At 45.9% G+C, this 26,280-nt stretch overlaps 2 protein-coding genes across 7 annotated transcripts in view; one reads left to right on the top strand and one right to left on the bottom strand.

The window, feature by feature from the left end:
- MDC1 (mediator of DNA damage checkpoint 1) overlaps positions 1-26,280 on the top strand; it is a 58,296-nt gene that overhangs the window by 6,106 nt on the left and 25,910 nt on the right. The gene's annotated exons all lie outside the window — the stretch shown is intronic.
- On the bottom strand, positions 440-21,046 carry TUBB (tubulin beta class I). 4 transcript variants are annotated; one of them, XM_084830523.1, is made up of 5 exons: positions 20,107-20,867; positions 19,320-19,491; positions 7,051-7,159; positions 5,869-5,979; positions 440-5,187 (listed from the first exon to the last, which is right to left on the bottom strand). In XM_084830523.1, exons 4-5 carry the CDS (start codon positions 5,927-5,929, stop codon positions 4,130-4,132), a joined length of 1,119 nt encoding a protein of 372 aa, XP_084686649.1. In that variant the 5' UTR covers positions 5,930-5,979; positions 7,051-7,159; positions 19,320-19,491; positions 20,107-20,867; the 3' UTR covers positions 440-4,129. The 4 variants fall into 4 exon arrangements, with proteins under 4 accessions (XP_084686649.1, XP_084686648.1, XP_084686646.1 ...); XM_084830522.1 differs by lacking the exon at positions 19,320-19,491; XM_084830520.1 differs by lacking the exons at positions 19,320-19,491; positions 20,107-20,867 and adding an exon at positions 19,613-20,085.

The following is a 26,280-nucleotide window of genomic DNA, read 5'->3' as shown; positions in this document are numbered from 1 at the left end:
GTTGCTTCACGGTACAGAAAAAGTGCTCTGTACTTGTTCCGAGGCGCTGTTGTGTTTCTTATTACATCTTTTATCCCAGGATTCAGCCTTTAAAAGCACAGTCGCTTGTATCCATGTTAATGTCAGCCATATGTCACGTTTGCTCTATTTGCACGTCCACACACGAGTCATGCGTCATGCTGCAGCCATCAAATGATGAGGTGCAGACCACCCAGTATGTTGAGACACAGTAAAATTACACAGCAAAGAGAAGGTATTATTGACATGCTCAGAAAGGCTTTTGTGTTGCAATGGTCTCGTTGGTAAAAATAACTTGAGTCCTGGGGCACCTTAAAAAATTAACAAGTTTACCGTGGCATAAGCTGTTTCACTTTATCAGACCTGTGAAGTGTTCGACTCAGCTGAAAATATTAACGGTTTTATTATCTTAAAACTTCGTAAGATAGAGTATATTATTTTTCATTTACTACTTCCTCTTGCAAGTAGAAGTGGGTTTTTTTAATTAATTCATTTCAAGACCCATTTGTAATCACCATGACATATTCAGGATGGGTGAACATTAACCAATACAACATCATTTATTCCCTTTGAATTGAACTACTAAGCTGCCTGGAATACTTTTGTGACTCAAGCAATTGCTTCCAGAAATTATTGTGGGCTCACATAATGGTATCTTGTTTTAGTTTCCCTTGTTTTCCCCTTTTGTGGGCCCAAGATGGCTGCCAAGGCTACCAAAAAGGGGAGCAGGGGGGAGCCAAAGTTAATGACAGCTCCAAACACAATGGGTTTAATCCAGATTTAGTCATACTTACGAGTAACTTGTTGAAATCAATGGGACAGTCATGACCATTTACATCCCATTTACTCCAACTATGACTAAATCGGGATCCAGTCCATTACTTGACATGCAATGTGCCAAAACCCAGTCAGCAGCCTCCAGAGCCTAAACATTTGCTGGATCAGCTATGAGTATCAGGAGATACTCTGCAAGGGCACCAAACTTGAGTAAAACAGCAAACCAAATGGAAGATCTAGTTTTTGGGGAGCCACTCCAAATCCTTGGACAAACCCTGAATCCCTTTAAAGGGCATGCTGTGTCTATGTGGTGCACCAGTGTTCATGTTTAATAGGCAGTGGCAGAATCAAGGGGGGGAAATATAGTGAAGGCTACAGAAGGGGCAAAATGTGCCTTTCCTTCAACCAGAGGGATTCAGCAATGGGGGTAAGTAGGGGGAGTTGCTCACCCCACCCCACCCCACCTATATACCCAGATAATTTTAACTACAGTTCCAACCAGCAAATCTCGACAGCTTGGTGTAGCTCCCTAGTCTCCCCACTGGTCAAGAACTGAGGCCCGCTTGGAATCCCTACATGCAGCACAGGACCAATCTCCAAAAGCCCACATACCTGGGAGGTGGGGCCATTCACCACACAAAACAAAATGGCAGTGGCAGCACCCTCCATGACCTACTTGAGGGTGGCTCTCAACCCACCTATTGAAGCCACTTGTATGAGTTTACAACTCCCAAATAAAATTCCTTTGCGATGGCCTCTTGTTGTCCACATCACCTCCCAACCAATTCCTATTTCTCCAATTCTACCTTGAGGTGGCAGTGCCAAGATCCATACATTCTTCCCTCCCCCAACCCCTTGCACTTACCTTCCACTTTTGAAGGTGCTCCCAGCCTACTTTTGTGTAGCCAGCACTTGTACGAAGACCTGGTCCCAATTCCCTACACAGGCAGGAAACTTGTAAGATGGCTTGGCCCAGTCACTCCCACTGTCTAGCTTACCTCACAGAGCTCCTGTGAGGGTTAACACTTCACCATCTTGTGGAGGGGTGGTATTGGTTAGAAACACCTCTCCCATGTTACACTCCCATTGCTGTAGCTGCTCCCCATTGCTCCAGTTGCCACATCACACGCATCTTAGGGAACAGGCTGAATTTAGCCATATTTTTCTATAATTCAGTCAACTGGCTTTCTCACCATTTTATATATGCTCTGTTATCACATGTTCCTATTCCCACTTCATTTATATGGCAACTACAGCATGTTCTCCCAAAGTTTAGCCTCATCCCTCCCAAAGCCCCATCCCAGTTCTGATAAACCAGTTTGGTATTTAAAAAAAAGTATGATATCAGGCGATGGGAGCCATTTTTCTCTACCATATCAGGAGGTGGAGAAACTAGTTTTTGTCATTTTTATGTACAGATGGAGGCTTTCAGGGGGGCAGTGATAACACTCAACACAAAAACAAAACATTAAAAAAACTTTTTATTTGTTCACAAGACATCTTTTCAATATGAAAAAAGCAGGGATTTTTAAAAAAAAAGATGAGGAAGAATCAGTGAGGAGGTGCGGTGCAGGGAAGCTGAGGTAACAAGCAGAAGACTGAAAAAGCCAAGATAAGAGAGGAATGGTGGTGAAGCCTCTCAAACATCACCATTTGGGCTGATGCAGTAGCTACAAATATTGTCCCTTTCCACTTAGCCACGCTACTGGAGCTGACTTCCCTCCAATGAGTTTTACCTCTTTTTCACATCTCTTAAGAATCAAATTCCTCAACACTTAAGATTTGTAGCCACCCTTAAAGATATGCTATTTTAATGGTATTATTACTTCTCTGACAACAGCTATAGAAGTTTGCCTCTTTTCGCACTTGCTGAATGGTGGGGAATCCCTTCGCTGCCGCTGTTTGGTTTTATTCCAACTAGCACAGGCATAGACACCCCCTCAAGCAATGCTTACCCCAGTCTTCCTGAACCGGGTGCTGCTCAGCTGTGTTGAACTACAACTCCCATCACCCTTGATGCTTAAAATGTTATTCTGGTTAAAATGTTTAAAATGTTATTCTGGTTAAAAATGGTTCTACCCTTCCTTGGGGAAGCATTTTATGGGGAAGATTTTTGGAATATAGACATCACACAGTAACTGGAAAGCAGAGGCTAGCTGCCACCCTAGCATGAGCAGATGAAAGTGACACATTGAACAAATACCCATTTTGTTGAGGAGGCAAGATAGGACACAAGTTTAAAATGGCTTAGAGTCAAGAATTTGTACCATCTCACATGTTTTAGTTAAATCAGAAGCAGTAAAGTCACTTTTGGATACTTTGGGATGACTTTAGAGCCAAGCATCCAGAGGCACAGATCTGGGGGGGTAAATGAGCATTAATGGTCAGGGAATACAATGTTCAGCTTGGCCAGTGTTTTTCTACTGCAGGCATGCAGTATTAAAACCATATAGCTGAAGACCCTTGACCCGTGGTTCCTGGAAAGGGAATGAGCGCTTCATTTCTCTCATTCAACAAGTTCCTTCTCCATCAGGGGTGGGAAACCTGTACCTTGTAGTCCAGCAACATCCTCCAAACATTGCTGGACTATAATTCCCTTGATCATGGGCCATGATGGATGAGGCTGATAGAATCCAATAATATCTGGAGGGCCACAGGTTGCCTGCCATTTCTATGTTCAGCTTAGAGATGTACACCTCTTGCTCCAATGTCAGCTTCTTCAGAGATAAGCACCTGGGAAGTATAGATCAGGGAATTGCTATATACCTACTGTGACAGGCACCTACACATTCCAGATCATTTTAACACCCATTCTACAGACCATCCAGACAAAATACTTTCCTGTTAGCATATGCAAATTGAAACCATCGGCTTGTGGCTTGTTAGATCAATAGCTCACACCAACAGAAGCCAGTAAGCCAGTAGCACTCAGAGAACATTGCACTTGGCAGGAGGAGAGAACTATGTTTTTAAGCAACATGTCTCCATTTTAAGACAGCTGCTTTTCTATTTATGTGGTTATGGGTCTAAGGCAGCCTTGTTCAACCTGGCGCCCACCACATTCGTTGGACTACAACTCCCATCTTCCCCATAACTAGCTTTTATTTGGTATTAGCCATAGGCTACACCCACCACTGCGAAAGAACACAAAGAGATGAGACAACTGTAAGCCAGTGTTAAAACGGAGACTGCCCCATAAGAGAAGCCTGGAGGAAAGATTGACAGACTAGGCTTGAGAAGAAGGAAAAAGAAATAGAACATGGAGATGCAATTTTTTTTTAATTTTTATTTTGTGCGGATTGATTTTATTTTTTTTAATGTGAGCAGATTAACCTCAGGCTTCTTCCTCAGCCTCCTCACCGAAATCCTCCTCTTCCTCAGCTGTGGCATCCTGGTACTGCTGGTATTCGGAGACCAGGTCGTTCATGTTGCTCTCTGCTTCTGTGAACTCCATCTCGTCCATGCCCTCACCTGTGTACCAGTGGAGGAAGGCCTTACGGCGGAACATGGCCGTGAACTGCTCGGAGATGCGCTTGAAGAGCTCTTGGATGGCCGTGCTGTTGCCAATGAAGGTGACTGCCATTTTCAAGCCCCGGGGAGGGATGTCGCACACGGCAGTCTTGACGTTGTTGGGGATCCATTCAACGAAGTAGCTGCTGTTCTTATTCTGCACGTTCAACATCTGCTCATCCACCTCTTTCATGGACATGCGGCCCCGGAAGACGGCTGCCACAGTCAGGTAGCGCCCATGGCGGGGATCGCAGGCTGCCATCATGTTCTTGGCATCGAATACTTGCTGCGTCAGCTCTGGCACTGTCAGGGCCCGATACTGTTGGCTGCCGCGGCTGGTCAAAGGGGCGAAGCCAGGCATGAAGAAGTGGAGCCGGGGGAAGGGAACCATGTTGACAGCCAGCTTGCGAAGGTCAGCATTCAGCTGCCCAGGAAAGCGGAGGCAGGTAGTGACGCCGCTCATAGTGGCAGAGACCAGGTGGTTCAGGTCGCCGTAGGTGGGAGTGGTGAGCTTGAGGGTACGGAAGCAGATGTCATAGAGGGCCTCATTGTCAATGCAGTAGGTCTCATCTGTGTTCTCCACCAGCTGGTGCACTGAGAGAGTGGCGTTGTACGGCTCCACCACTGTATCGGAGACCTTGGGAGATGGCACCACACTGAAGGTGTTCATGATGCGGTCGGGGTACTCCTCGCGGATCTTGCTGATCAGTAAGGTGCCCATCCCAGAGCCGGTTCCACCACCCAGAGAGTGGGTCAGCTGGAAACCTTGCAGACAGTCACAGCTCTCTGCTTCCTTCCTCACTACATCCAGGACTGAATCCACCAGCTCAGCGCCTTCTGTATAGTGACCTTTAGCCCAGTTGTTACCAGCTCCACTCTGGCCTGGATTTGGCAGGAGAAGGTAGGAGAGAAACCATAAAGCCTGGGCCAAGGTGGCCATCACTCCCTCAGTTAGTAGCTACTCTTTGCTTCCCAGCCTTTCCCATTACTTTCATTCAGTACATCTCCCTGAGCACAAGACTGGGGATCTCCCATCAGTTTACTGTAGGGGCCAACACTGTAAGGTACTGGTAGAAGCTGTTTTAATGGCCTTTGACTTTCCCCATGTCTCTTTTTAAGGGGTGTGAATTATGCTGTAGGGGTCCCCATGATCCTGCCCCCTCTTTTGTGCCTGTTCATGGAAGGAACATGGGAGACTCTTCCACCATGCAAATGCTCCCCTAAAGGGTTTTATAAATAGACAATTCTAAGCTCTGCAAAAATACTCAGTAAGCCCTCCACCCCATAATTCAGATGTGCTCAGGATTCAGGGGCACTTCAGTCACCCAGGTACACATTTTGAAGGGCACCATCTAGTACCCATAGCATCAAGAGAGCTGTTTGGACAGCCACCAGGCCCAGGAGGCCACCCTATTCTCTTGTCCCTTCCACAACATAAATGGCCAATGCCAGCATATCAGTCTGTGGAGGGCTTTTGTTCAAACCTAGTCAGATAGTCACAAGCCCTATATCCTTCCCCACCAACTGTAGACACAAGCAGCGAAGGGTGAGGCCGCATCTTACCAAATACAAAGTTGTCTGGTCGGAAGATCTGGCCAAAAGGCCCAGACCTTACTGAGTCCATAGTTCCTGGCTCCAAATCAACCAAGATAGCACGAGGGACATATTTGCCACCTAGGAGAAAGAAGGGGCAAGTATATATCTCAGGTTTGACAACACTGATGCAACAGAAAGACCCCCCAGCTTGCATCCATGACCCCTCCCATGAGGAAGAGAGATTCCAATTGCACTGCTGGTTTAATATCCATGCAAGGTTCTAGCCCTTCTGAAGTTGGCTTTGCTAAGCTTTTAAACCTGGGGTGTTGGACCTCTTTCAGCCTGAGGGCCACATTCCATTTTGGAGAAGCTCTCAGGGGCTGCATTCTAGTGGTGGGCAGGTCCAAAGGCAAAAGGGGTGGGGCCCCCAAAAGCATATTTTAGCATAAAGCTTACTACCAGTAACTTAAGCCTTGAGAGAGGCATTTCGACCTTCTGGAATGCACAAAAGCTGAGAAAACACCAATCAGTGGTTGATGGAAGGCAGGGTGGGGCCAGGGGAAGGGGTCTTAGCTTTCTGGGGAATCCTGGAAGAACAGACTGGGACCCCTGAAAAGCTGGATTTGGATCCCCAGGCCTTAGGTTCTGCACCTACTTTAGACACTGGAAGGAATTGTGGATGGGTGGGCTTTAGCAGAAATGCACTAGAACAGAGGTCAGCACCAATGCAAAAAGAAGAGGAGGCAAGCCTCAAAATGGTAAATGTAGGGAACATAAATAAACTAATTTAGTTGCCCAACACATTTTGATGGAAAGCTTCAAGAGCACAAGAGCTCAATTTGTTGTGTTATTCTAGTAGGGCAGCCTTTCTCCAAGTACCATTTGAGACCTGCCTCTTTTCTTTTCTGCTCTTTTATATTCTCAAGAGGCTGGAAGTGACACAGAACTTGGGTGGTATAATAATGGAGGCTCAGAATATACAGTCCCTTGACTATAGCTCTGTATACTTTCCATATTCCCTTTTCCTACTTATGCCTACTAGTGCCTAGGACAAAGGGTATTGGACACAGGAACCAATGGCAATGGAGCAAGAGAGGAAGACAAGGTACTCCAAGTATGGTTCACGTGCACAGTTTGGAAAAGCTAACTTTGTGGACAAAACCACTCCAGAATATCAGTGTGTGTGGAGGGGAGATAAAGAACGCTTACCAGTGGCCTCATTGTAGTAAACACTGATGCGGTCAAGCTGTAGGTCGCTGTCCCCATGGTAGGTTCCAGTGGGGTCAATTCCATGTTCATCACTGATCACCTCCCAGAACTGCAGGGGATAAACAGAAAATAAAGATTCTAGCTAGAGTGAGTGTGTGTACATGTCCAGAAGCAACAATGGAGTTAATCTGTGGGGAAGACAGATACGATTGCCACTTGCCCACATGGCTGGCTCATTTTTCCATTCACAGAAAAAGCAGCTTGCTCATAGTCAGAGGACAGCTGTAGAGTTGTGACCATCCCCAAGCAAGTTCTTAAGATAAAACAATTTTGCAATTGTTCCCAGAATGCATTCTTCTAATTCTAAGGAAGTGTGCTGGGCTGTAATTTAAATTAACAATAGATACCCTATAGCAGACTTTCCCAACCTGGCACCCTCCAGATGCTTTTGACTACAGTTCCCATCATCCATGCCCATTGGCTGAGCTGACTGGCTGATAGTAGTCCAACACCTCTAGAGGGCACCAAGTTGGAGAAGACTGCCCTACAGCATTTTGATAGAATGCAGGGGTGGGTAGAAAGTATATCTCCAGAAGTTCCGGACTTCAACTCCCAGCATTCCTGATCATTGGCCATGCTGGGAGGGGCTTCTGGGAGTTGAAGTCCCAAACATCTGGAGATCTACTTTCTGCCCACCCCTGATATAATGTGTATCCTAGAAAAGTAATCAGCATGGTTAGGGTTGTCATCCAATCAATAATTAAACCCGCACTGATTTGCATATGTCTAACAATTGTTTGAGGAAGAAACGCACATACCCACCCCTCAGATGGTGCACATTTGGGTAACGACTGTAGCCAAGTGGTAGAGTGCATGTAGAAGACCCCAGGTTCAACCCCTGAAATTTCTAGTTAACAAAAGGATCAGGTAGCCAGCCAATAATGGAAGAGAACTATGCCCAAGACCCTCAAATGGAAGGCCACTACCAGTCAGAGTAGACAATGTTGGGTTAGATGGGCAACCAGTAGCCAGACTTGGTTAAGGCAGCTTCCTTTGACTAGCAGCTGGTGTGCGCGCGCGCACACACACACACATACATACACACTTTTCAGAAAGGATCCCTGTGCCAGAGTCAAGTAGAGAGAGCATCGTCTCAGATGATGCCTGCCATCTGCAGTTTTAATACAATTAACTTTTGGGAAAGTGCTGCCTGGCTAAAAAAGCACCTCAAATTAATGGGACGTATTGGTTAGAAGAACTGAAAACCTTTAATGAAGAAAAGTTGCACCCCTAATGAACATGGATGCAACACCTTCAAACTAGGAGTGCTGCAGAGGCGTGGGATGGACAGTGGATATTTAGTGATGAGAGAAGCGGACTCTGCACATGGCTAGAATCACTCACTGCTACCCAAGGAAAGTGGAAAGTCATTCTACAGCTCAACTGCATCTCAATAAGACGTGGGTATATAGTTATGGGAAAGCATAAATGTGACTGGGAAACGTTAACACTAGACTACTTCCCCAGCTACCATAAAAAGAGCATCTCTGCTCTTCTAGCTGTACAGTTCTTACTTGCTTTGCAACAGTCATGTGCTCCTTTTCACAAGAGACACAGTTAATATCTCCCTCTGAAAGGGCAGAGGGCTGACTCAACAGCTGGAGCAGCCAAGACAATGACTGCCTTCTTCCCCCTGAAGGCCACTCGTGGGAAAATGGCTGCTTACCCAAGGGTTACTGGCTTCATACCCAGCACCTCTTGCCTAAACAGAAGCCACTTCCCTCCCGCAGAAAGCAACAGCCCTGGATATCAATTTCCCTCAGTTAGGACCCATTCTCACCCAAGGAAAGGCCCTAGCACCCAGCAGGCCTATGACTTATTTCCAGCAATCACCAGGCCTCTATTTTACAGCCCTCTTACGCTAGCATTACCACCCCTTCTTTCCAGAGAACCTGCAGGTTCTTGCATAGTGTAACCGATTAGATCAGAGGTGTAGAACCTCGGGCCCATGGGCCAAATCCTACCCACCTGGGGGTGCCCAGGTAACTACACCCCTTCCCTTGCCCCCCCAACCACCCACTGTTTCATGGTTTCCTAGATTTTGTGCAGTTCCCCCACCCCTTTCTAAAATGATGAAATGTCTCTAACGCCAAGTTACAGGCAGTCAGAGCATTAAGCTAAGCTATGCTGCTATTTTTGGTGTTTTGAGCTCCATCCCTTTTGGCTTCATCCCCACCCACCACTGGAATGCAGCCCCCAAGAACTTCTCCAAAAAGGATTTCGGCTCTTGAGCTGAAAAAGGTTCTGCTCCCCTGCATTAGAGTGGCGATTTTTCATAAACTACCTTCCCTCAGTTTGCACATCTATTTGTCTACCAGTGAACCAGCATCTTGCAGAGGATTCCGAAGGAAAGTTCTAGGGTATGGTGTCAGTTCAGAGTACCAGCCACAAGCCAACTGAACCTCACTGTTGCCTCATAAAAACTGAAAACAGACCCTAGAATACCCCCAACACTCACCCACCCCAGTGGCTGCACAGCATAGGGGAAAACTCGTAGAGGGGAAAACTTGTAGGGGTGAAATCTTGGCCACCATTATTGACCTCCTTGAGGAACTGTGCATAAGCTCCTGAGGATCTTCGGGCTCCCAGAACACAGCTTGAAAGTCAGTGCATTAGTCCTGACACACACAGTGATCCAGTTCACACATAATGGCGATCATGGATTGGTTGCCGAAATCTAGCAAGGGAGTGTGTTGCCTCCGCCACGTTCTTCACTCCCACTTTCAGTTAACAACCTATGATTACTCTGGGTTGTTTAGGGGTTAAACAACCTACAATTTGTTGCTGGATTAACTCTGGGTTGTTTAACCCCTAAACAACTCAGAGTGTCCAGGTTCAGACGTCAGGTTAACAACCTACAAATAGTGTGATTGTAGGCTGTTAACTGAAAGCAGAAGTGAGGAGCACAGCAGAGGCAGTGCGCTTCCTCCCACTAGATTTTGGCAGTTCATGGGTTAATTACCCTACAATTGCCATTACATGTGAATTGGGTCATTAAATATAATCTACTGAAGAGTACAGGACACCTGCTGTAGCAAGAATCTAACATGGTACATTTGTTTAACTGCACACATGGCCCTGTTAACCTAGCTGGGAGGGATTCTGTTTAGATCTATAGCATGACTCTCCCTCCCTCCCCCCTTAATATATTTAGGCCAGCTGCCTGGAACACAAGCAAGGTCTCTCTCTCTCTCACCCCCCCACCCACACCCACCCCAACACCCCCCACCCCCCACACACAGCCCCACACCCCACCCCCCCACACACCCCACCCCCCCACACACACACACCCCCCCACACACACACACACCCCCCACACACACACACAAGCTTTCAACTACATGAACTGGGCAGATGGCAAAGGACTGAACTGAAGATGCTTGTATCCAGCCTCTGTCAATCAATTCCCCACGAGGGATTATACCTCCTTCTGAAAGCCAGGAGTCCCAAAATCCCTAGGCAGAGGGAAAACAGGGGTGTGGGGGCATCCAATGAAACCAAGGGAAGCAAATCACCGAGATTCTCCAAGGAGAGAGAATCCGAGGATCAGGGTCCACTAGGAGGATTTTATTCAAAAGACACTTCCCATCGTCCATTGGATAGCACCAGGGTGGGTGGCTACCTAATTTAAAACATCTCTACAAATAGATTCCCTTAAAAAAAGGCTCTTCATTTGCAAATACAACAAACAACCAAAAAGAAAGGATGGGGGGGAAAGAATGACTATTTGTATTGTGATGTTTTAAATTGTGTAGCTACCCTGGTAATGGAGCAATTCGTAGCAATTATGCAAACTTTTCCCAGAGTCCTACATAGAGGAAGCCTTACTAGGGTAAGTGGGGAGGATTGCGTGTAGTTTGTGAATTAAGTAAGGCTCCTGGGCCCAGAGTTGGGGCTCTTGGAGGAAAGAGCTTAGAGCCCTGTCCAGCAATTCTTTTAAGCACAAGGGCCACGTTCTGAACTGAGTGAGGTGTGAAAGCCCAGCAACATCCAGGGACTCAGCCCCGGCGCCCTGTGCAAACGAGCCTGGCGGAGAACTCTTAATGCCCCCACACTTCCCCATGTGAGCAGCAGGTTTTAGTAGAGCCCTTCAACCCTTGATAACACAGCTCAGCTACACCAGACAAACCAGATTATGCAAGCTGGGACGCATATGGCAAGTCCCTACTGCCATTCACCTTGGGGAGAAGAAAGCCAAAAAGCCATTTGCATGGATCTTGGTTCATACTGTGGGGGTGAGTGGAGCAGCCCATAGTGCGTAACAGGGAGGGTTGGAATCTGATGGGGCCAGAGGAAATCCTTCTGAGAGTTAGAATCGAATCCCCACTCTTTCCAGGTGCCTATCCCAAATCCAGACCATTGACCATGCTGGCTGGGGCTGATGGGCATTGAAGTCTAAAACATCTGGAGGGTATCAGGTTGGGGAAGGTGGACTTAGATTCAATGGGAGGAGGAGTATTTGGAAGCCTAGAATCAATTTTTTTCAGCTTCCAGCATCAATTTGAGGGAGAAGAGGAAGATGTGCAGGGATGGGAAAATGCCAGAAATCCAGATGTTATCCTGAGCAACTAGGCACCTAGGTTTTCTTTCTAAGTGCCAGAGTGAGTGGATTGAAATTGGGGACAAGAGGACTCCACACTCCTTTGAGATGTCATGTTTGAAGACCAGCAGGTTACGGAAGGAAATCCCTAGAGAGGTTCACCTGGCGCCTACGCTCTACTCTTTCCTGTGCCAGGTGAAGACCTATTTTCCCAGGCAATTTTAGCATTCCAGGTTTTTTCAGCTCTGCCATCATAAATCTGCTATTGTGCTTTAAATGTCTGCACTGCTGCTAGGTTTTTTATGCTGTAGTTTTAATTATATTATATATTGTATTTTCTGTAGTTTTTTTGTGGTTTTAATTTTGTGAACTGCCCAGACTGCTTCCACTACTGGGTGGTATAAAAATGAAAGAAATAAATTACAGCATAGAGAGCTATCAGTTCCCCGCCCCGCCCTCCCAAGATTTAAAGAGCATGAGTCACCCCATCCTTAAGCCTGCTGTGCTGGAGAGCGCAGAGCCCACTGAAGAGTAGGGGGTGGGCAGAGTAGTGTTAGCTTTAGAATAAACTATACAAGTTGTATGCACACTCCCCGCACACACCCAGATCCTTCTTTTCTCCATTTCACTTCTATAGGACACTGGATAATCAAATCCAGCAGGGAATAGGTTGCTACACAGACCCATCTGTCCATACCCTGTGATGAATAGGAATGGGGAGGGGGCAGAAGAGAGAAGAAGGGAGGCCCCTTAAGCTGCCACAGGAATCCATCTCAAGCTAAAGGAGAACAGGACTTCATTTTTGTCCCCACACACACACCCTCCTGCCCCCCTTTAGACCACAGCTGTGGGTGGCGGGGACAAACATTCCAAGCATTTTTCTACACCCTGGTAATGGTTGACTGGAGGGACACGGGCAGCCCAAACCGGCCTCTCACCCACCCTTCTCTCATGCCCTGGAAGAGACCCTCCTACAAAGACAGCTGCACAGAAATAAAGGATAACTAAGAAGGTAGCCAGGCCAGACCTTCACCCTACCCCGGAAAGATTAAGCAACATTACCAGATATGATACATTCAAGCAATTTACACCCCGTGCAAAATCTAGTTTCCTAATAATGATGAACTGCATTCTCCGATCATTCTCTAAATGGCTTTCCAAGGCAAGACCCCATTTTAAACAAACAAATCTAGGGACAACAATTTACAAGATGGTTGCCTATTCTTACGCTAGAGAGAAACCAGGCAGCCCAGGAACTCAACCTGAGGCTTGGGGGCTTCCTGTCTGGTTTCCACAGCTTGACCTCTAACCCCAGCCCCCCTTTTCCAATCCCCCTCTTATTGCACATCTCCACTATTTCCTCTCATATTGAAGTAAGCCCAAGGCAAAGGGCTGTTATTATCCCACCTTGTTCCCTCTTGCAAGGAACCCAAGGCAGCTTACATCGCCTTCCTCCTCTCCATTTTATCCCCACAACAACCCTATGAGGCAGGTGAGGTTGAGAGTCAGTGCCTGGCCCAAAGTCACCCAGTGAGCGGTCTCACAATTATTTTAGCACAGATCATTTACCCCTTTGCTACCTGATCATTCACAATCAAGATGGCTGAAGTCACCATTGATACCTTTCCAAAGCTTAAGCAAGGCTCCTCCTAACTCATATGCAAGCATGGAACAAGGGACAGCTGCTATTCCATTGTGTAGCATTGTGGCCAAGAGGCTGAGCTGTAAAGAAGCTCCAATCTCACCTCTGCCATCAACTCAGTGGCTGACATTAGGCAACCTGCTACCTTTCAGCCACAACACCCCACACTGCCATATGGACATTAGAAAACTAAAGTATCTTACAGGGTACTTAAGGACTGCTGAGATAATGTATGCGAGGCACTATATAAACATAAAGCATTCTCTTGTGCATGATGTTCTAATCTCTCACTACAACCAACTTGATATGCACACATTTTCAAGACCGCTCCCATGTAGGTTAATATTTAATACACCAAACTTTGTTCACAAAGATCTAGTGGAGGATTCCAATAATGGAAGGGGGTGGGAGGCAACTCTCAGATTTCTCCCCCACTTCCCATAGGGTGAGGAGTCCTCTGGACCGGGGGAAAGGGGAACTGGCAAAAATTCCTCCCCCTTCCACTGGATCTCAACCTATGAATGGAAAGGTGCTTTCTGTTCACAGAGGCTGGGGCAGGATCCAAGTCATTGTGCTCCCAAAAGACAGATTAAGCTTTATAATTATGGAAACATATTTGCTGCTCTCCCTATATGCGTATTCACAGATGCAGCTTAATCCACCTGACCAAGTCAAGAGTGAGAAGACCCATTAACCACCCATTCATGCCAACACAAACGTGCAAACTTTCTTCCCATGGACAGCTACTGTTATTGAAAGTGGGGGATTAAAGTTTTCAGTTGTGGAAAATCTCCACACAATGAAGTGACAAAGGTATTATAACATGATTGCAACCACCATGTGGGCATCTAAAACCATTTCAAAAAGGAATCGAGTATTTTAGGCTACTGTGTCATACCAGAGCAAACTGCTGCAGGGATGAATTTAGGGTGGGTGGGTTATATTCTTGTACTATAAGAGCATGAACAGGAACAGATTTCCCACTCCACATCAGTTTAAGAATTGTGAATGTATCCCAGAGTTCTCTCTCCTATTCCTTCTAAAGAAGCTTTAGTCCTACAAAGGGAATGAGATTTATATACCCTGAGAAGAACCTGCACTCCTCATCCCCTCTTGCTTTAATAACCAAAAAAGAACAAAAGATTACATGGGGGGGGGAGGCATATTCACACTATGAAGTCTTACAATTTTTATATTATTTTAAATTGTCAGAGATTCCCCACCCCCTCCGAACCCTGGGAACTGTAGTTTGAGGTGTGACTTTACCTCCCATCACTTTCCTACAGCTTCCAGGCTCCGCTGGGGAAAATGAATAACAACCTAGTTTTAAGTCCCTGGAATATCGTCTTTAGTAATGGACCTCCATTAAACACTCATGTGAATACCCCTTCAGATTTAGAGAGCTGGAGGAGTAGTTTGACTTGGTTCAAAAGCTCTCCACCAGAAGTTCCCATTCAGATCTTCTCAGTCATGAAGTCAAGCGGGTGGCCTTAGGTGTGAGAACCAACTTTGAGCCTCAGACAGTCCCAGTGTATAATACAGGAGCACTACATAAGAATTACCCCCAAAAGATGTTATCCATTCAGTGGAAATACTAATTTACACAATAGCTTTATATTTATCCCAAATAATAGTTTTATAAAAGGGATGGTGTAGTCACATGTTTAATAGGTTTAGGGACAGCCTACAAAATGGAGCTTCCTTAGAGATGCACCTTGACTCCTACCCATGTTCTTTATGGGTTCTCCTTAGGCCTGGTAATGTCTAAAGGACATATGAGCAGAGATAATGCTTAGGATTTCCCCAACAGTGAAAAGCTCGAATTCTGAAATTCAGCAGCAACCAATCACAGAATGTAGCTTGAGATCCTAGTAGAGAAATGAAGAACAAAAAAGATAAGTTTCGCTTTTGCTATGGTATGTTTCAATCCTGTCACACCATTATCTCCTAGGGTAAGGTGGAGCAATATATAAGCCACAGAAAGAGATATAGTCATTCACATCCCATAATACATCAAATAGAAGAAGTAGGCCCTTCTGGTAAGGCTGGATGAAGAACAGAGGAGGAGGTCAATCTAGACTACAGCCTTTGCGTCAAATGGCTTCCTTGTTGCCTTCAAAGACTAGTCACAACAAGACTTATTTTCTACATTTCCTTTAAAGTAAAATGTAACTTTTTTGTTGTCTGGACTGCTGCAATTAATGCCAATCTTTGTTTCTTTTTATAAACCTCATTCCATTATAAGGATTAGAATCAGAAAACACTGCTGTTTCTAAAACTTGTACTACTATTTAAAAAAAGTACATGATTTTCTTTAGAGAACTCCCCCAAGTTAGAAAAGATGCAAGGCCACTTCACAGAATATGCTTTTCAGATATGCACCTGGACGGGCACACATTCTACACAGGTAGATTCAGAGCCAGGATTGATTGCCATTCAGTGACAAGTGTCCTCTATGCCAAACCTGACCTGTGCTGGTTAATAAAGCTCAGAAGCTAATTTTTGTGAACCGCCCAGAGAGCTTCGGCTATTGGGCGGTATAGAAATGAAATAAATAAATAATAATAATAAATAGAAGCATTACATTTCTCCACTGCTAACACCCTACAGAAGTTACCAAATCACACCAAATGGATCCATTAACACCCTTGTAAAAAAAGCCACCATTTTTAGAAGAAAAGTCTAACTGGCAACAAAGCACTTGCAACTCCCTTCCCCAACCCACAAGTGTTATTTTCACTCTGAATTGTGTGGAGGAGTCAGGCGATTTTAAATTGAAAATGTTCCTTCAGACACAAACTCTAAAGGTACAAGGTTTGCAATAGGTTTTCATAAGAGCAGACACTCTCCTCCCTACCTGGCATCCTCCACATGTGTTAGACTACAGCTCCCATCACCCTCATAGCTGGCTGGGGTGATGGGAGTTGTAGTCCAACACATCTGTGAGAGTGCCGAGTTAGGGAAGGCCACTCAAGTTTTTTCCACTCAAGGACTCTGGCTTCCCCACCCCCTTTTTTTGCCTTGAAGTCTGTGCCAAGGAAAAACTAATCCTGGCTGGCTAAATTTGCTGGCCAAACACACCCAAGGCACTGCAGAGCCATAAATTTTTAAATACACCTGGGGGGGAGCGAACTTGGCCAAGCCTCACCCAGACTGCAGACCCAAGCAGGCAAGGAACTGCACACTCACACAAAACGCCAACCCAAGCAGCTGCTGGTGTTGGCAACTCCAACAGATTCCAAAATAAGGGACTGCATAGAACTGTGGTGGGAAGCCTTTGTTCCAAAGGAACAGGGGTGGTGGCTGTGTTCCGAAATAAGGGATGCTCCTCATTTCATGGAAACATCTGGCAACAATGCACCTAAGCAGAGTTCTCCTGCTCGGCTACAGGAGAAGGACACTCTTTTTTTATTCATCAGGTGCCAGGAGAGTTCCGCAGACACGCCCTCCTGTATACTAAAGCATGTACCGCAGTGTAGGTCGTGCAGAGGTGAACAAGGGCGGGGCAGCTGGGAAATATCAGCCACTGGATTACTGGGCTTGGTGGATCTCCTGAGTAGGTCTGAAAAAGTTAAAACCTTTTTCTAGCAGCAGTGTAGTATCCAAGTGGCAGAGACATTACCCCTTAGTATAAAACACTGTTCTTTATTCCAAATCATAGCCCGATGCAACATAGGGAAGGTGGAGGACTGAAAAGACAAAAACCTCACAACGCTACATGTCTTTAGGACAGAGTACCAGAACTGAATTACATTTAGAAATGCAACCCTACAATTTGTCAACTCAGTGTATGTCAAAATACCTTATTTTTTATGATTCATGAACCAATTTGTAATATCCCATCTCCCACCATTCCATCACATTCTAATGTGACCAAGAAATAGAACCAAGGATGGGGCTCTGCAAATAGGAGCAGGCTTGATTTTCAGGGGCTAGGATCCTATGCAGCATGGAGTGGTTTTAGCCCACATCCCAATGGTGTGCATGAGTACATCTGTTTTCTTTATTCATTCGTCCATATAAAGGAATAGCTGTTCATTTGGTAACAGTAGAGTTGTGGTCAAAACCTGCCCATGATCCATCACAATGGACCCACCAGCCCTCACTTAAGAGGATTCTGGTGCAACATCATGTATGTGCACAGGGATGATTCTGACCTCCCAAGGGGTCCTTATTTAAGCCCTCCTTCTGCACAGATCCTGCCCCACAAAATGGGCATTGTTATATAAACATGAGACACACAAAGGGGACTGGAAAAAATAACAGTCCTTAGGATTGTCACTGCAACCCTTACTTAAGGTGATAAAATGGACAAAATGATTCTTCAGGGTGCCAACACCAGTTGGCATTGGAAACTTGCAAGCTCAGAACTATTTCTGCCTAATGAAGAACTGTGTGAAATCCCAAAGCTTGCATAGGTCTTAACCTGAATGAACTCTGACAGTGTGTCATTTTATTTCCTTTACCTAATGTGCTCTGGGACCTGTTATCAACTATGTAATTTAAGAAAGGGGAGTTATTTTAAGGATGCACCTGATAATAGTTCTACGCACCCCCTTGCACATTTCGATCTGCCATTCATTATGTGAATGTTGAAAACATGAAATATTCCAGTTAAAGCCTCCAGCCTGCACAAAACTAGAAATAAATCACAAGACCCTAGATACCACCCTCTATTTGGGGTGGGGGGAGAGGGCAGGGCAGGCAGCTGTCTACAGGGTGCCTGTCATTGTTTCCAGCTCAGCTACAAGAGACACACCTTAGAGCTATCACTCCCTGCACAACTTACTAGCCCGTTCATTTTAACAGGGCTAATTGGAGGAGAGTAAATGGGCTGCTGTATGAAGCCACTGCCAAAGAACAGTTAAATCTGGATCCAAGCCAGTTCAACATCTAAGGAGCAATGCACATGTCAGCACTACTGAGGAATTTTAGGATGGCTAGCAGCCAGTTCTAGATGACCAGGCTCATTTACTTGGAAGATACTATCACTATTAAAGCAGGCAAAAAACAAAAGAGGAGATTCATCGATATTCGTGATTAATGAAGATGCCACACACTGCTAGCTTTTTTAGGTCATAGTATCTTGGTTTTTACAAGCAAGTACCACTAGGAAACGCTTCAACCCCCCCCCCCTTCCTTTGCTGTCGAGTCCCACCCAACCAGCAGCCATTACACGCACAAAGGCCTGGTAATGGTGTCGTGGCTGCTTTGGAGGAAAACTGAACCAAGCCAAAAAACGTTCTAAGAAAATGGCACTCGCTTAAAAAATAAATCAGTCTGAAAGCCAAAAAGAGGAGTGGGGGAAGGGGGAAAGGAAGAAGAATCAAGGAGTCTGGAAATGTAAGGGGAGAGGAAGCGAGTGAGCCCTGCAGCCATGTGCTTGCCTGCCTGCAGACAAAGAATGGTGGAAGATGGGCGGGTTGAAAGGGGGATGGGCCATCCGGCGCCAGAGAGGGCATTTGCTCAACAGAAAGGGTAACGGTGGAGGTGGGGGAATTTAAAAAATCAGCCCTCTCGTTTTTTCTTGTTCATAAGGCCAGGGGTGTTCCTTGTTGTTTTAAAAGATACTAAAAAATTCCAGATCTTTCTAAGCTACCTTTAAGGCTCATGTCTGCACAATAAAAAATCACCAGACTGCAATTTCCTCTTTTTGCAAACAAAAGGGTGACCCCTACGCTGAGCTGTGTGGGGGTCGCTGAGCTGTGTGGGGGTCGTCATAAGGCTGGGTTAGTATATTGCATTAGTTTATTACAAGCATAGCCACAGTGTGAAAGGGATGAGAGGAGCTGGGAGAAGAAACCTCCCCTCCATCCGAATGCAAAAGAGGGTGGGGGAGGCCTATATATAATAACTCGTATAACAGCAGCTCTGGAAGGAGCCCCTCCTAAATCGGGGCAGGGGAGTAGAGTGAGAAGACAACCCTTCCAGATCTCGCTAAAGCGGCTCCTTTATTGCTCTTTTATTGATTGTAATGAATTGCTGGAGAGGGAGGGGGGTTTGCGGCTGCCCTGGCAACAAATTTACCCGTTATTAAATAGCCGCTTCTTAAATGCAATCGAGGTATTCAGCAAGCGCAGTTTCGGCCCCTCCCTTTTTGTAGTTCTGGAGTAGCGATTGTTACGGGGCTATTTTGTTGCTAAACGCGGAGCGCTAGCCGGGCTTTTCGGAAGCGGAGGAAATCCTTTGCAAACAAGCCCTAAAACAGAAAACACCACCATAGGTTAAGGTTTGAACGAGAGCAAGTCTCTCACTGACGACGCCCAGCGGGTTTACTCCCGTGTAATCCCGTTTAGGGGTAGCGCTGCCCTCCTGCAAACCTCTGCACGCTTATTCCGTGGAAGCCAGGCGTGTGAGTCACCACGCGATCCATGAAAACCACTCGGAATCATGAAGATTTCTCGTTCAAGCCATTAAAACTGACAAGGAAGGAAGGGTGGGGCGGAGGAGGAAATTGGGCTAGCGCGCGGATAATATGATCTAGTTAATTCCACTGAACAAGTAATCCACAGAGAATGTTAAGAGCTGCGGGGGGGGGGGATCTTATGGGGAGGAGTCAGCACCTTTGCTGGAGTTACCCTTTTCCTCCTGTGATTCCCAGATACCAGCAACACGGTTTCACTTCTTCTACCTCCCACTTGCCCCCTCCCACTATGGTTAAAAAAATTTAGAGAAAGCTAAATACTACCCCCGCCACACACACACACACACACCCTCAGGAAAGTCCTCCTTCACCACCATGACGATGAAATAAGGCTGGCCTTTGTTCTCCCTTCTCTTCCCCCTCCCTTAAAAAAAATTCAAATCGCACCACCTTTCCGCAGCCGATTTGGCGCTTAAAATCTACACGCGACGTTAGGAGGACAGAGTGGCTGGCGGCGGGTGTTTGCTCACCGTCACCACGCCGGAATGAAAGGGGGGGTGGCGGGAGAGAAAAAGCGAATATAGCCTTCCTGTCTGAGTCATCTGCAATAGTCTAATCCCGTTAATTTTAAATCGCAGCATTTATTAGGGAGGAAGCTTAGTGACGTAGGGAAAATGGAAGACGTTAACAGCGGTCCCCTTCCCCATTGAAAAGAGCATTTTTAGAGGGAAGAGTTTTAAAAACAATAACAAAACAGGTATTAGTTATTACATTAGCTCTGAAACGAAAGTCAATCAGAATATACACACCCACGCCCCTCCCGCCCAAATCTTTTCCCCTCGAATAGCTTTGCCTATGGGCAGCCCACTTTAGAGAACGGAAACACCACTACAGCACCTTTGAAACCCAGTTTATATCTGGCAACAATCGTACGCTAAATAAGTAAGACAAAATATTATTTGGTTAGTCCTTATTTGCAATTTAGTGCATCCACGTGCACTCCATTCGACGAGTACTTCCGTTTTGCCACCGTGGCAAATATTTTAAACTATTACTTAATCTGCCCCACTCTTTCGTCGTCCCCCACCCCGTCAAATGGTAGTATCCTTTCTTACAGGCCCAACCTAACGTTGCAGTCACATGGGGGAAAAAATTGCCATCCTCACCTTAGCACCGATCTGGTTACCACATTGTCCAGCTTGAATGTGTACGATTTCCCTCATTTTGCCTGGCTTTTAAAAAAATCACTTCCCCCACACTTTTGTTTGAAAGGAAGATTAGACTAGGCCAACGCCGCGGCTCCTTTAAATACAGAACGTTGCGGAGCTCAAGGTTCTCTTCTCCGAACGCGGCAAAAGGAACTAAACGTTCTAAAGAGGTGGCGAGGAAGGCTGGAGCGACCGAGACAAAGGTTTTATAAACTGGCGGGCGGTCCGCGCTCCGATTGGTCAAAAGGGATCGGGAGCCGGGAGCTGATTGGACGTCGGCAACAAGAGGCACGTGGTGGAAAAGTAGCGGGGGGGGGGCAGAGCTGGGTGTGGTAGCTGATAGAACGAGGGGGCTGCTGGAAGTTGCAATTTTCCTTTTGTTGTGTCAAAATGGGAGCAGCACCGACCGCTATCGAGGGTGGGTTTGGTCCAGAAGGATGGGGGCAGTACCCCATCGCATTAACAAGATAAGAACTCACGTGCTCATGCTGCAGGATTCTGTGCAAGATTCCCTTTTACTGTGAACACAATGCCTTCTTTGGAGAGGGCAGCTCTGAATACAGCTCCAAAATGTCTCTTTTGTTTTAGTAGCTAAATGCCCATCATTATGGCAGGCGCTGAGTGTGTGTAGGGAAATCCTGTGAGATCCATGTCAGCAATACCTCAGCCACCCAATATTGGGAATGTCTGGCACCTTATCTTTTTCTCCCCACATAGGAGAGAAAAGCAAGGATTCATTTATATGGGGAAAAACTTAAAGGGGTGCACTCGCAGACACCACTGTAGTGGACAGTACATTTTCTCACAGCCCCAGCCCTTGAGAATCAAGCTTTCTCCTCTCCGCGCAGCCTTATCCTGGCTCTGTGGGCACACTAGGTTGTGACAGGATATTGGGAACTGGCATTTATGTAAAGTTTCTCATTAGGTTTCAGCAAGAAGTGTTAATGAATTGTTCAGTCATAGTGTGATAGTGAATAGCATGATATGAAATGATTTGATAGGCCTATTGTAATGTGGGTTTTATGCTTATTTAAAATGTCCTGGGTGTGTTGGAATTGTTAATGAACTCTTTTTGTAATGTTATATTGAATGTTATGTGATTTGAATAAACTGATGATGATAAATCAGTTCTAATATTATGGGAGGAAGATAGGGGAGCCCTTCAAAAAATCTGCAAGCCCCACCCATGACTCTTCCCAGTTTTAGCTGCCCCCACCTCACAGCTTTCTAAAAAATAGTACTAAGGTGGCTGGAGCCCCTCTGCTCCCCTGTAATTTGAGTACTAATGCAAATAGCCCAGTTCTGGCCATATTTACTCAAACACACTGGATTGATTTTGGTGAGACTTCGGGTGCAGTGCTATGCATGTTTAGACAGAAAAATGGCCTACAGCTCCCAGCATTCCCAGGTCAGCATAGCCGGCCAGGGAATGCTGGGAGCTGTAGGATGCTTTTAGGGCACTTCCAGATGAGACATTTATAGACCCATCATCCCATTTCATTCCCAGAATTTTACGGGGCATCCAGATGATGTCAACTTTTACTTGTAACCCTCCCTTGTTTCCCCACCACTTCTTCCATCTTTTTCCTTACCACTGAGAATCTGTTAAAGGGCGGGGGGGGGGAGATGGAATTGGTGCACAATGCCTTCTGATTAATAGTTCTAGAAGCCCCCCACACACACACACACACATCATGAAGCACCCTGACTTCCAAATAACTGCGCTCATGACTGCAGGCGCAATTGACTAACCTTGCTGGCATTTGAAATGCATTCATCACCATCTCCTTGCTAGCCTTTCCTCCTGCTTAGAGATTGCTCTGCCCCAGGGCAATTGTGCTATAGGTTTCCTCAGGGCTCTATTTTATGCCCACACACCCCAGCGTGCTTTTCAACATCTTCATGAAACTGCTGGGAGAGGTTATTGAGGGATGTGGGCTGAGGTGTCACCAATATGCAGAGGACACCCAGCTTGCCTCTCCTTTTCATCTAATACAGGTGAGGCAGTCGATGTTCTGAACCAGTGCTGGGCCAGAGTAATGGATTGGATGAGGACCAATAAATTGAGACTCAATCCAGACAAGATAGAGATATTTGTTCGTCTGTTAAGTGGCATTCAACTTGTTCTGGAGAGGGTTGCTCTCCCCCTAAAAGAGCAGGTTCATGGTTTGGGGGTGCTCTTAGATCCAACATTGCCACTAGAGGCACAGGAAGCTTCAGTGGCTCGGAATGCCTTTTATCAGCTTAGGGCACAATCCTATGCGATCCACCCTGGTATTCTTAAGCCTCCAAACTCAGAGGCTTACAAATATGCGCCTCCCACTCTGCATTTTAGGTAGATGGGTGTTTTCACCCGTTTAGTAGAGGCTTCAAGGAGGGAGAGGGATGAAGGCTGGGGATAGCTCATATCCCCATTTCTCAGTCCCCTTCCCACCCACTGGCACACACCCTTTCCCTCCTCTACAAGTTTGTGTTTGCAAGCTCCTAGAGGCAGGTGGTGCAGTTCTCTCCGTGCCAGCTGTGAGAAGGAGGGGGAGCTCCTATTCCTGGCTCTGAGGTCAGAGCACTGTTTCCACCCTCAAATCCAGGAATCTGGGAAATCCTATGTCCCCCAAATGCTGTCTAGGGGCCATAGGATTGCTCTCCCTGGCTGAAATAACTACGACCCTACCTGGACAGAGACAGCCTTGCAACAGATATTCATGCTCTAGTAACCTCCAGGTTTGGATTCTTGCAACACATTATACATGGGGTGTATAATGTCTGAAGTCTGAAAGTTTCCAGACTTTGAAAATGGTCTGGAAACTTCAGTTAGTCCAAAATAGGGTGGCTAGACCTCTAACTGGAACTGGCCAATGTGATCACATTATGCCAGTACTTCCCCATCTGTGCTGGTTGCCAGTCCGTTTCCAGGCCTGATTCAAAGTGCTGGTTTAACCTTTAAAAGCCCTAAACAGCTTGGGGCCAGGTTACCTGAAGGAATGTCTCCTCCCATATTTACCTACCTGGACATTAAGATTATCCCCTGAGGCCTTCCTCCAGGTGGCCCCGCCAAAAAAGGCAAGGTGTGTGTCTACAAGAGAGGACCTTTTAGGTGATGGCACCCATTTATGGAATGCTCTCTCCAGAAAGGGTTGCCTAGAGCCTACGTTGTGCTCTTTCCAAAGACAGGTGAATAACATTTTGTTCTCCTAGGCATTTTAAGGACTGTTTTTAGTGCTTTTAGTACTCTATTCTACTGCTGGTTTTAAGTAGGTTTTATGATGTTTTAATGGTTTTATTCTTTGCTGCTGGGTTTCTCTTGGATTTATTCTGCACTGTTTTTATTTTAATATTTGTACTGTGTCCTTTTAATGTATTGTACACCGCCCAGATAACTTTGGTTATTGGACAGTTTAAAAATAGTTAATTAATTAATTAAAATGTGAAGGCCCAGAAACCCACTCCCCCCATTTTACTGGGTCCCCCCCCATTTTTCCATACAAGAATTTTGTTTCAGTTCAGAGAACAGCAGAACGTGCCCTGCTCACAGCCACAAAGATGACTGCATTTCTGAGCAAAGATCACACATACTCGAGCTTGCAATCACAGTCCCAAAATGCATTCTTTTTAAAAATGTGCTCTTTAAAATGGGCATCCCCACCATCACCAAATATACATTTTCATGGTTTAGTCTAGGAGTGCAGAATCTCTTTCAGCCTGAGAGCCAAATTCTATTTCAGAGAACGTCTTCGGGGCCACATCCCAGTGGTGGGTGAGACTGAAAGCAAAAGGAGGCAAAAATACCCCAACCTATCAAAAATACTACCATATTTTAGCTTAAAGCTCTTGCTGTCAGCAACCAAGCCTTGTGAGAGGCATTTCAACCTTTTAAAATGGGGAAAAAACTACACCAAAGCTGAGAAACCACCAACTGATTAGTAGCTGGGGGAAAGAGGGTGGGGCATGTCCTTCTAGGGAGCTCCAGAGGGCCAGTGTGGGACCCCCAGAGTGCCAGATTTGGCCCCCCAGTCTGAGGTTCCCCACCTCTGCTTTAGTCAATGGGGGGAAGTGTGAAGTTGGGTGTGTGTTTTGAAAAAATATTCACTTTTCCCATTTGGCAGGGCAAGGGGAAAGACCCTTGAGTTTGGGAACAGGAATGAAGTAAAATAAGGAAACTGGAGAACCTCAGTGAGTTTGACCATCGCTGGTTCTCCCATCCCTACTCGCAACCCAAGTTATGGTTGTGAAAACAGGCCCTGAAGAATGTCTGCTAAACTTCTCTCTCTTCTGTTACTCTGAACGCATCATCTCTCATTACGCTCTTACACTAGCTTGCTATCATGCTTTTCATTAACACCAAGGTTCTAGATCTCAATTTTAAAAGCACTTCGCCCAGTGCCAACCCAAGAGACTCTTTTCTCCCTGAAGCAGAGTCCAAATGTGATTCCCCTCCCTGTGCAACAGCCAACACCTGCTGCACCATTCAGATTTCAATTCCTGCCTTCATAAACCACCCCCTTATGGTGCTACCTGAAGCAGGTTGCTTCACCCTGACTTCATCATTCTCTCCTAATTACCCTCTCCTTTGTTTCCTCTTAGGATCTTTTTCACTTCTTCCTCTGCTCAAATTTCCCTTTGTTTCCTTTTCCCACATCCCAGGGACTTTCATCATGCTGTTCTATTTGTCAAGCTCTTTCCTCTTTCTTCTAAGTCCCCTTTCAAGACCCATGTCTTTTGCAGATGCTTTCCATGAAACACACTAGCCTCACATTTCCTGCCCCTCCACTGCTTTTACCCTCCCCATTTGCATTACTCATATGGTAATCCCTGGCCTCTTTCATATGCAGTGTTCATCAACAAGTAAGATGGAGTTAATCTGGAAAAGGTTCTTTGAAAGTAGTTGGCAAGTAACTTGAACCCACAGCTGAAGGATGCACAAGAAAGCTTTGCTAATGAACACAACAGTCTTCTAACAGAGAGGAAAACTATAAGCCCCAAGCTAACAAGACATACAAACATGCATTTAAGCTTATGCACCCAATTCACATACTGTTATAACTCCAGCCAGTAGGACATGTGAAGCTAGCTGCATCAGATGATCATGTTATCTGAAGGATCACCTCCTCCCTCATGTATCTTCCTGGACTCTACGATCATCTTCAGGGGTCCATCTTCAGGGGTCCTTCTCCAGGAGCCCTTGCCAAAGGAAGTGAGGTGGATGGCTACCTGGAAGAGGGCCTTTGCTGCTGTGGCACCCTAGCTGTGGAACGAGCTCCCTAGAGAGGTTTGCCTGGCACCTACATTGTACTGCTTTCGGCGCCAGGTGAAGATCTTTTTATTTTCCCAGCATTTTAGCATTCTAGTCTTTTAGGTCTGCTGTTTTAAATCTGTATTTTAAATTTCTGCATGGCTGCATGGTTTTATTCTGGTTATA

This window comes from Heloderma suspectum, chromosome 2, assembly GCF_057233095.1.
Source record: "Heloderma suspectum isolate Gila_16-S chromosome 2, 16-S_ref, whole genome shotgun sequence".
Classification (NCBI taxonomy): domain Eukaryota; kingdom Metazoa; phylum Chordata; class Lepidosauria; order Squamata; family Helodermatidae; genus Heloderma; species Heloderma suspectum.
Note: the sequence above shows the minus strand (reverse complement) of the source record. Positions and strands in the feature narration are given on the sequence as shown.

Bases quoted from the DNA above. Each gene is read 5' to 3' on its own strand.
- TUBB (XM_084830520.1), bottom strand. From the start codon at position 19,684: ATGATTCCGAGTGGTTTTCATGGATCGCGTGGTGACTCACACGCCTGG. The intron at 7,160-19,612 runs GTTTGCAGGAGG...TATCCCCTGCAG, and splicing joins CACGGAATAAGCGTGCAGAG to TTCTGGGAGGTGATCAGTGA. The intron at 5,188-5,868 runs GTAAGATGCGGC...TGCCAAATCCAG, and splicing joins ACCAGACAACTTTGTATTTG to GCCAGAGTGGAGCTGGTAAC.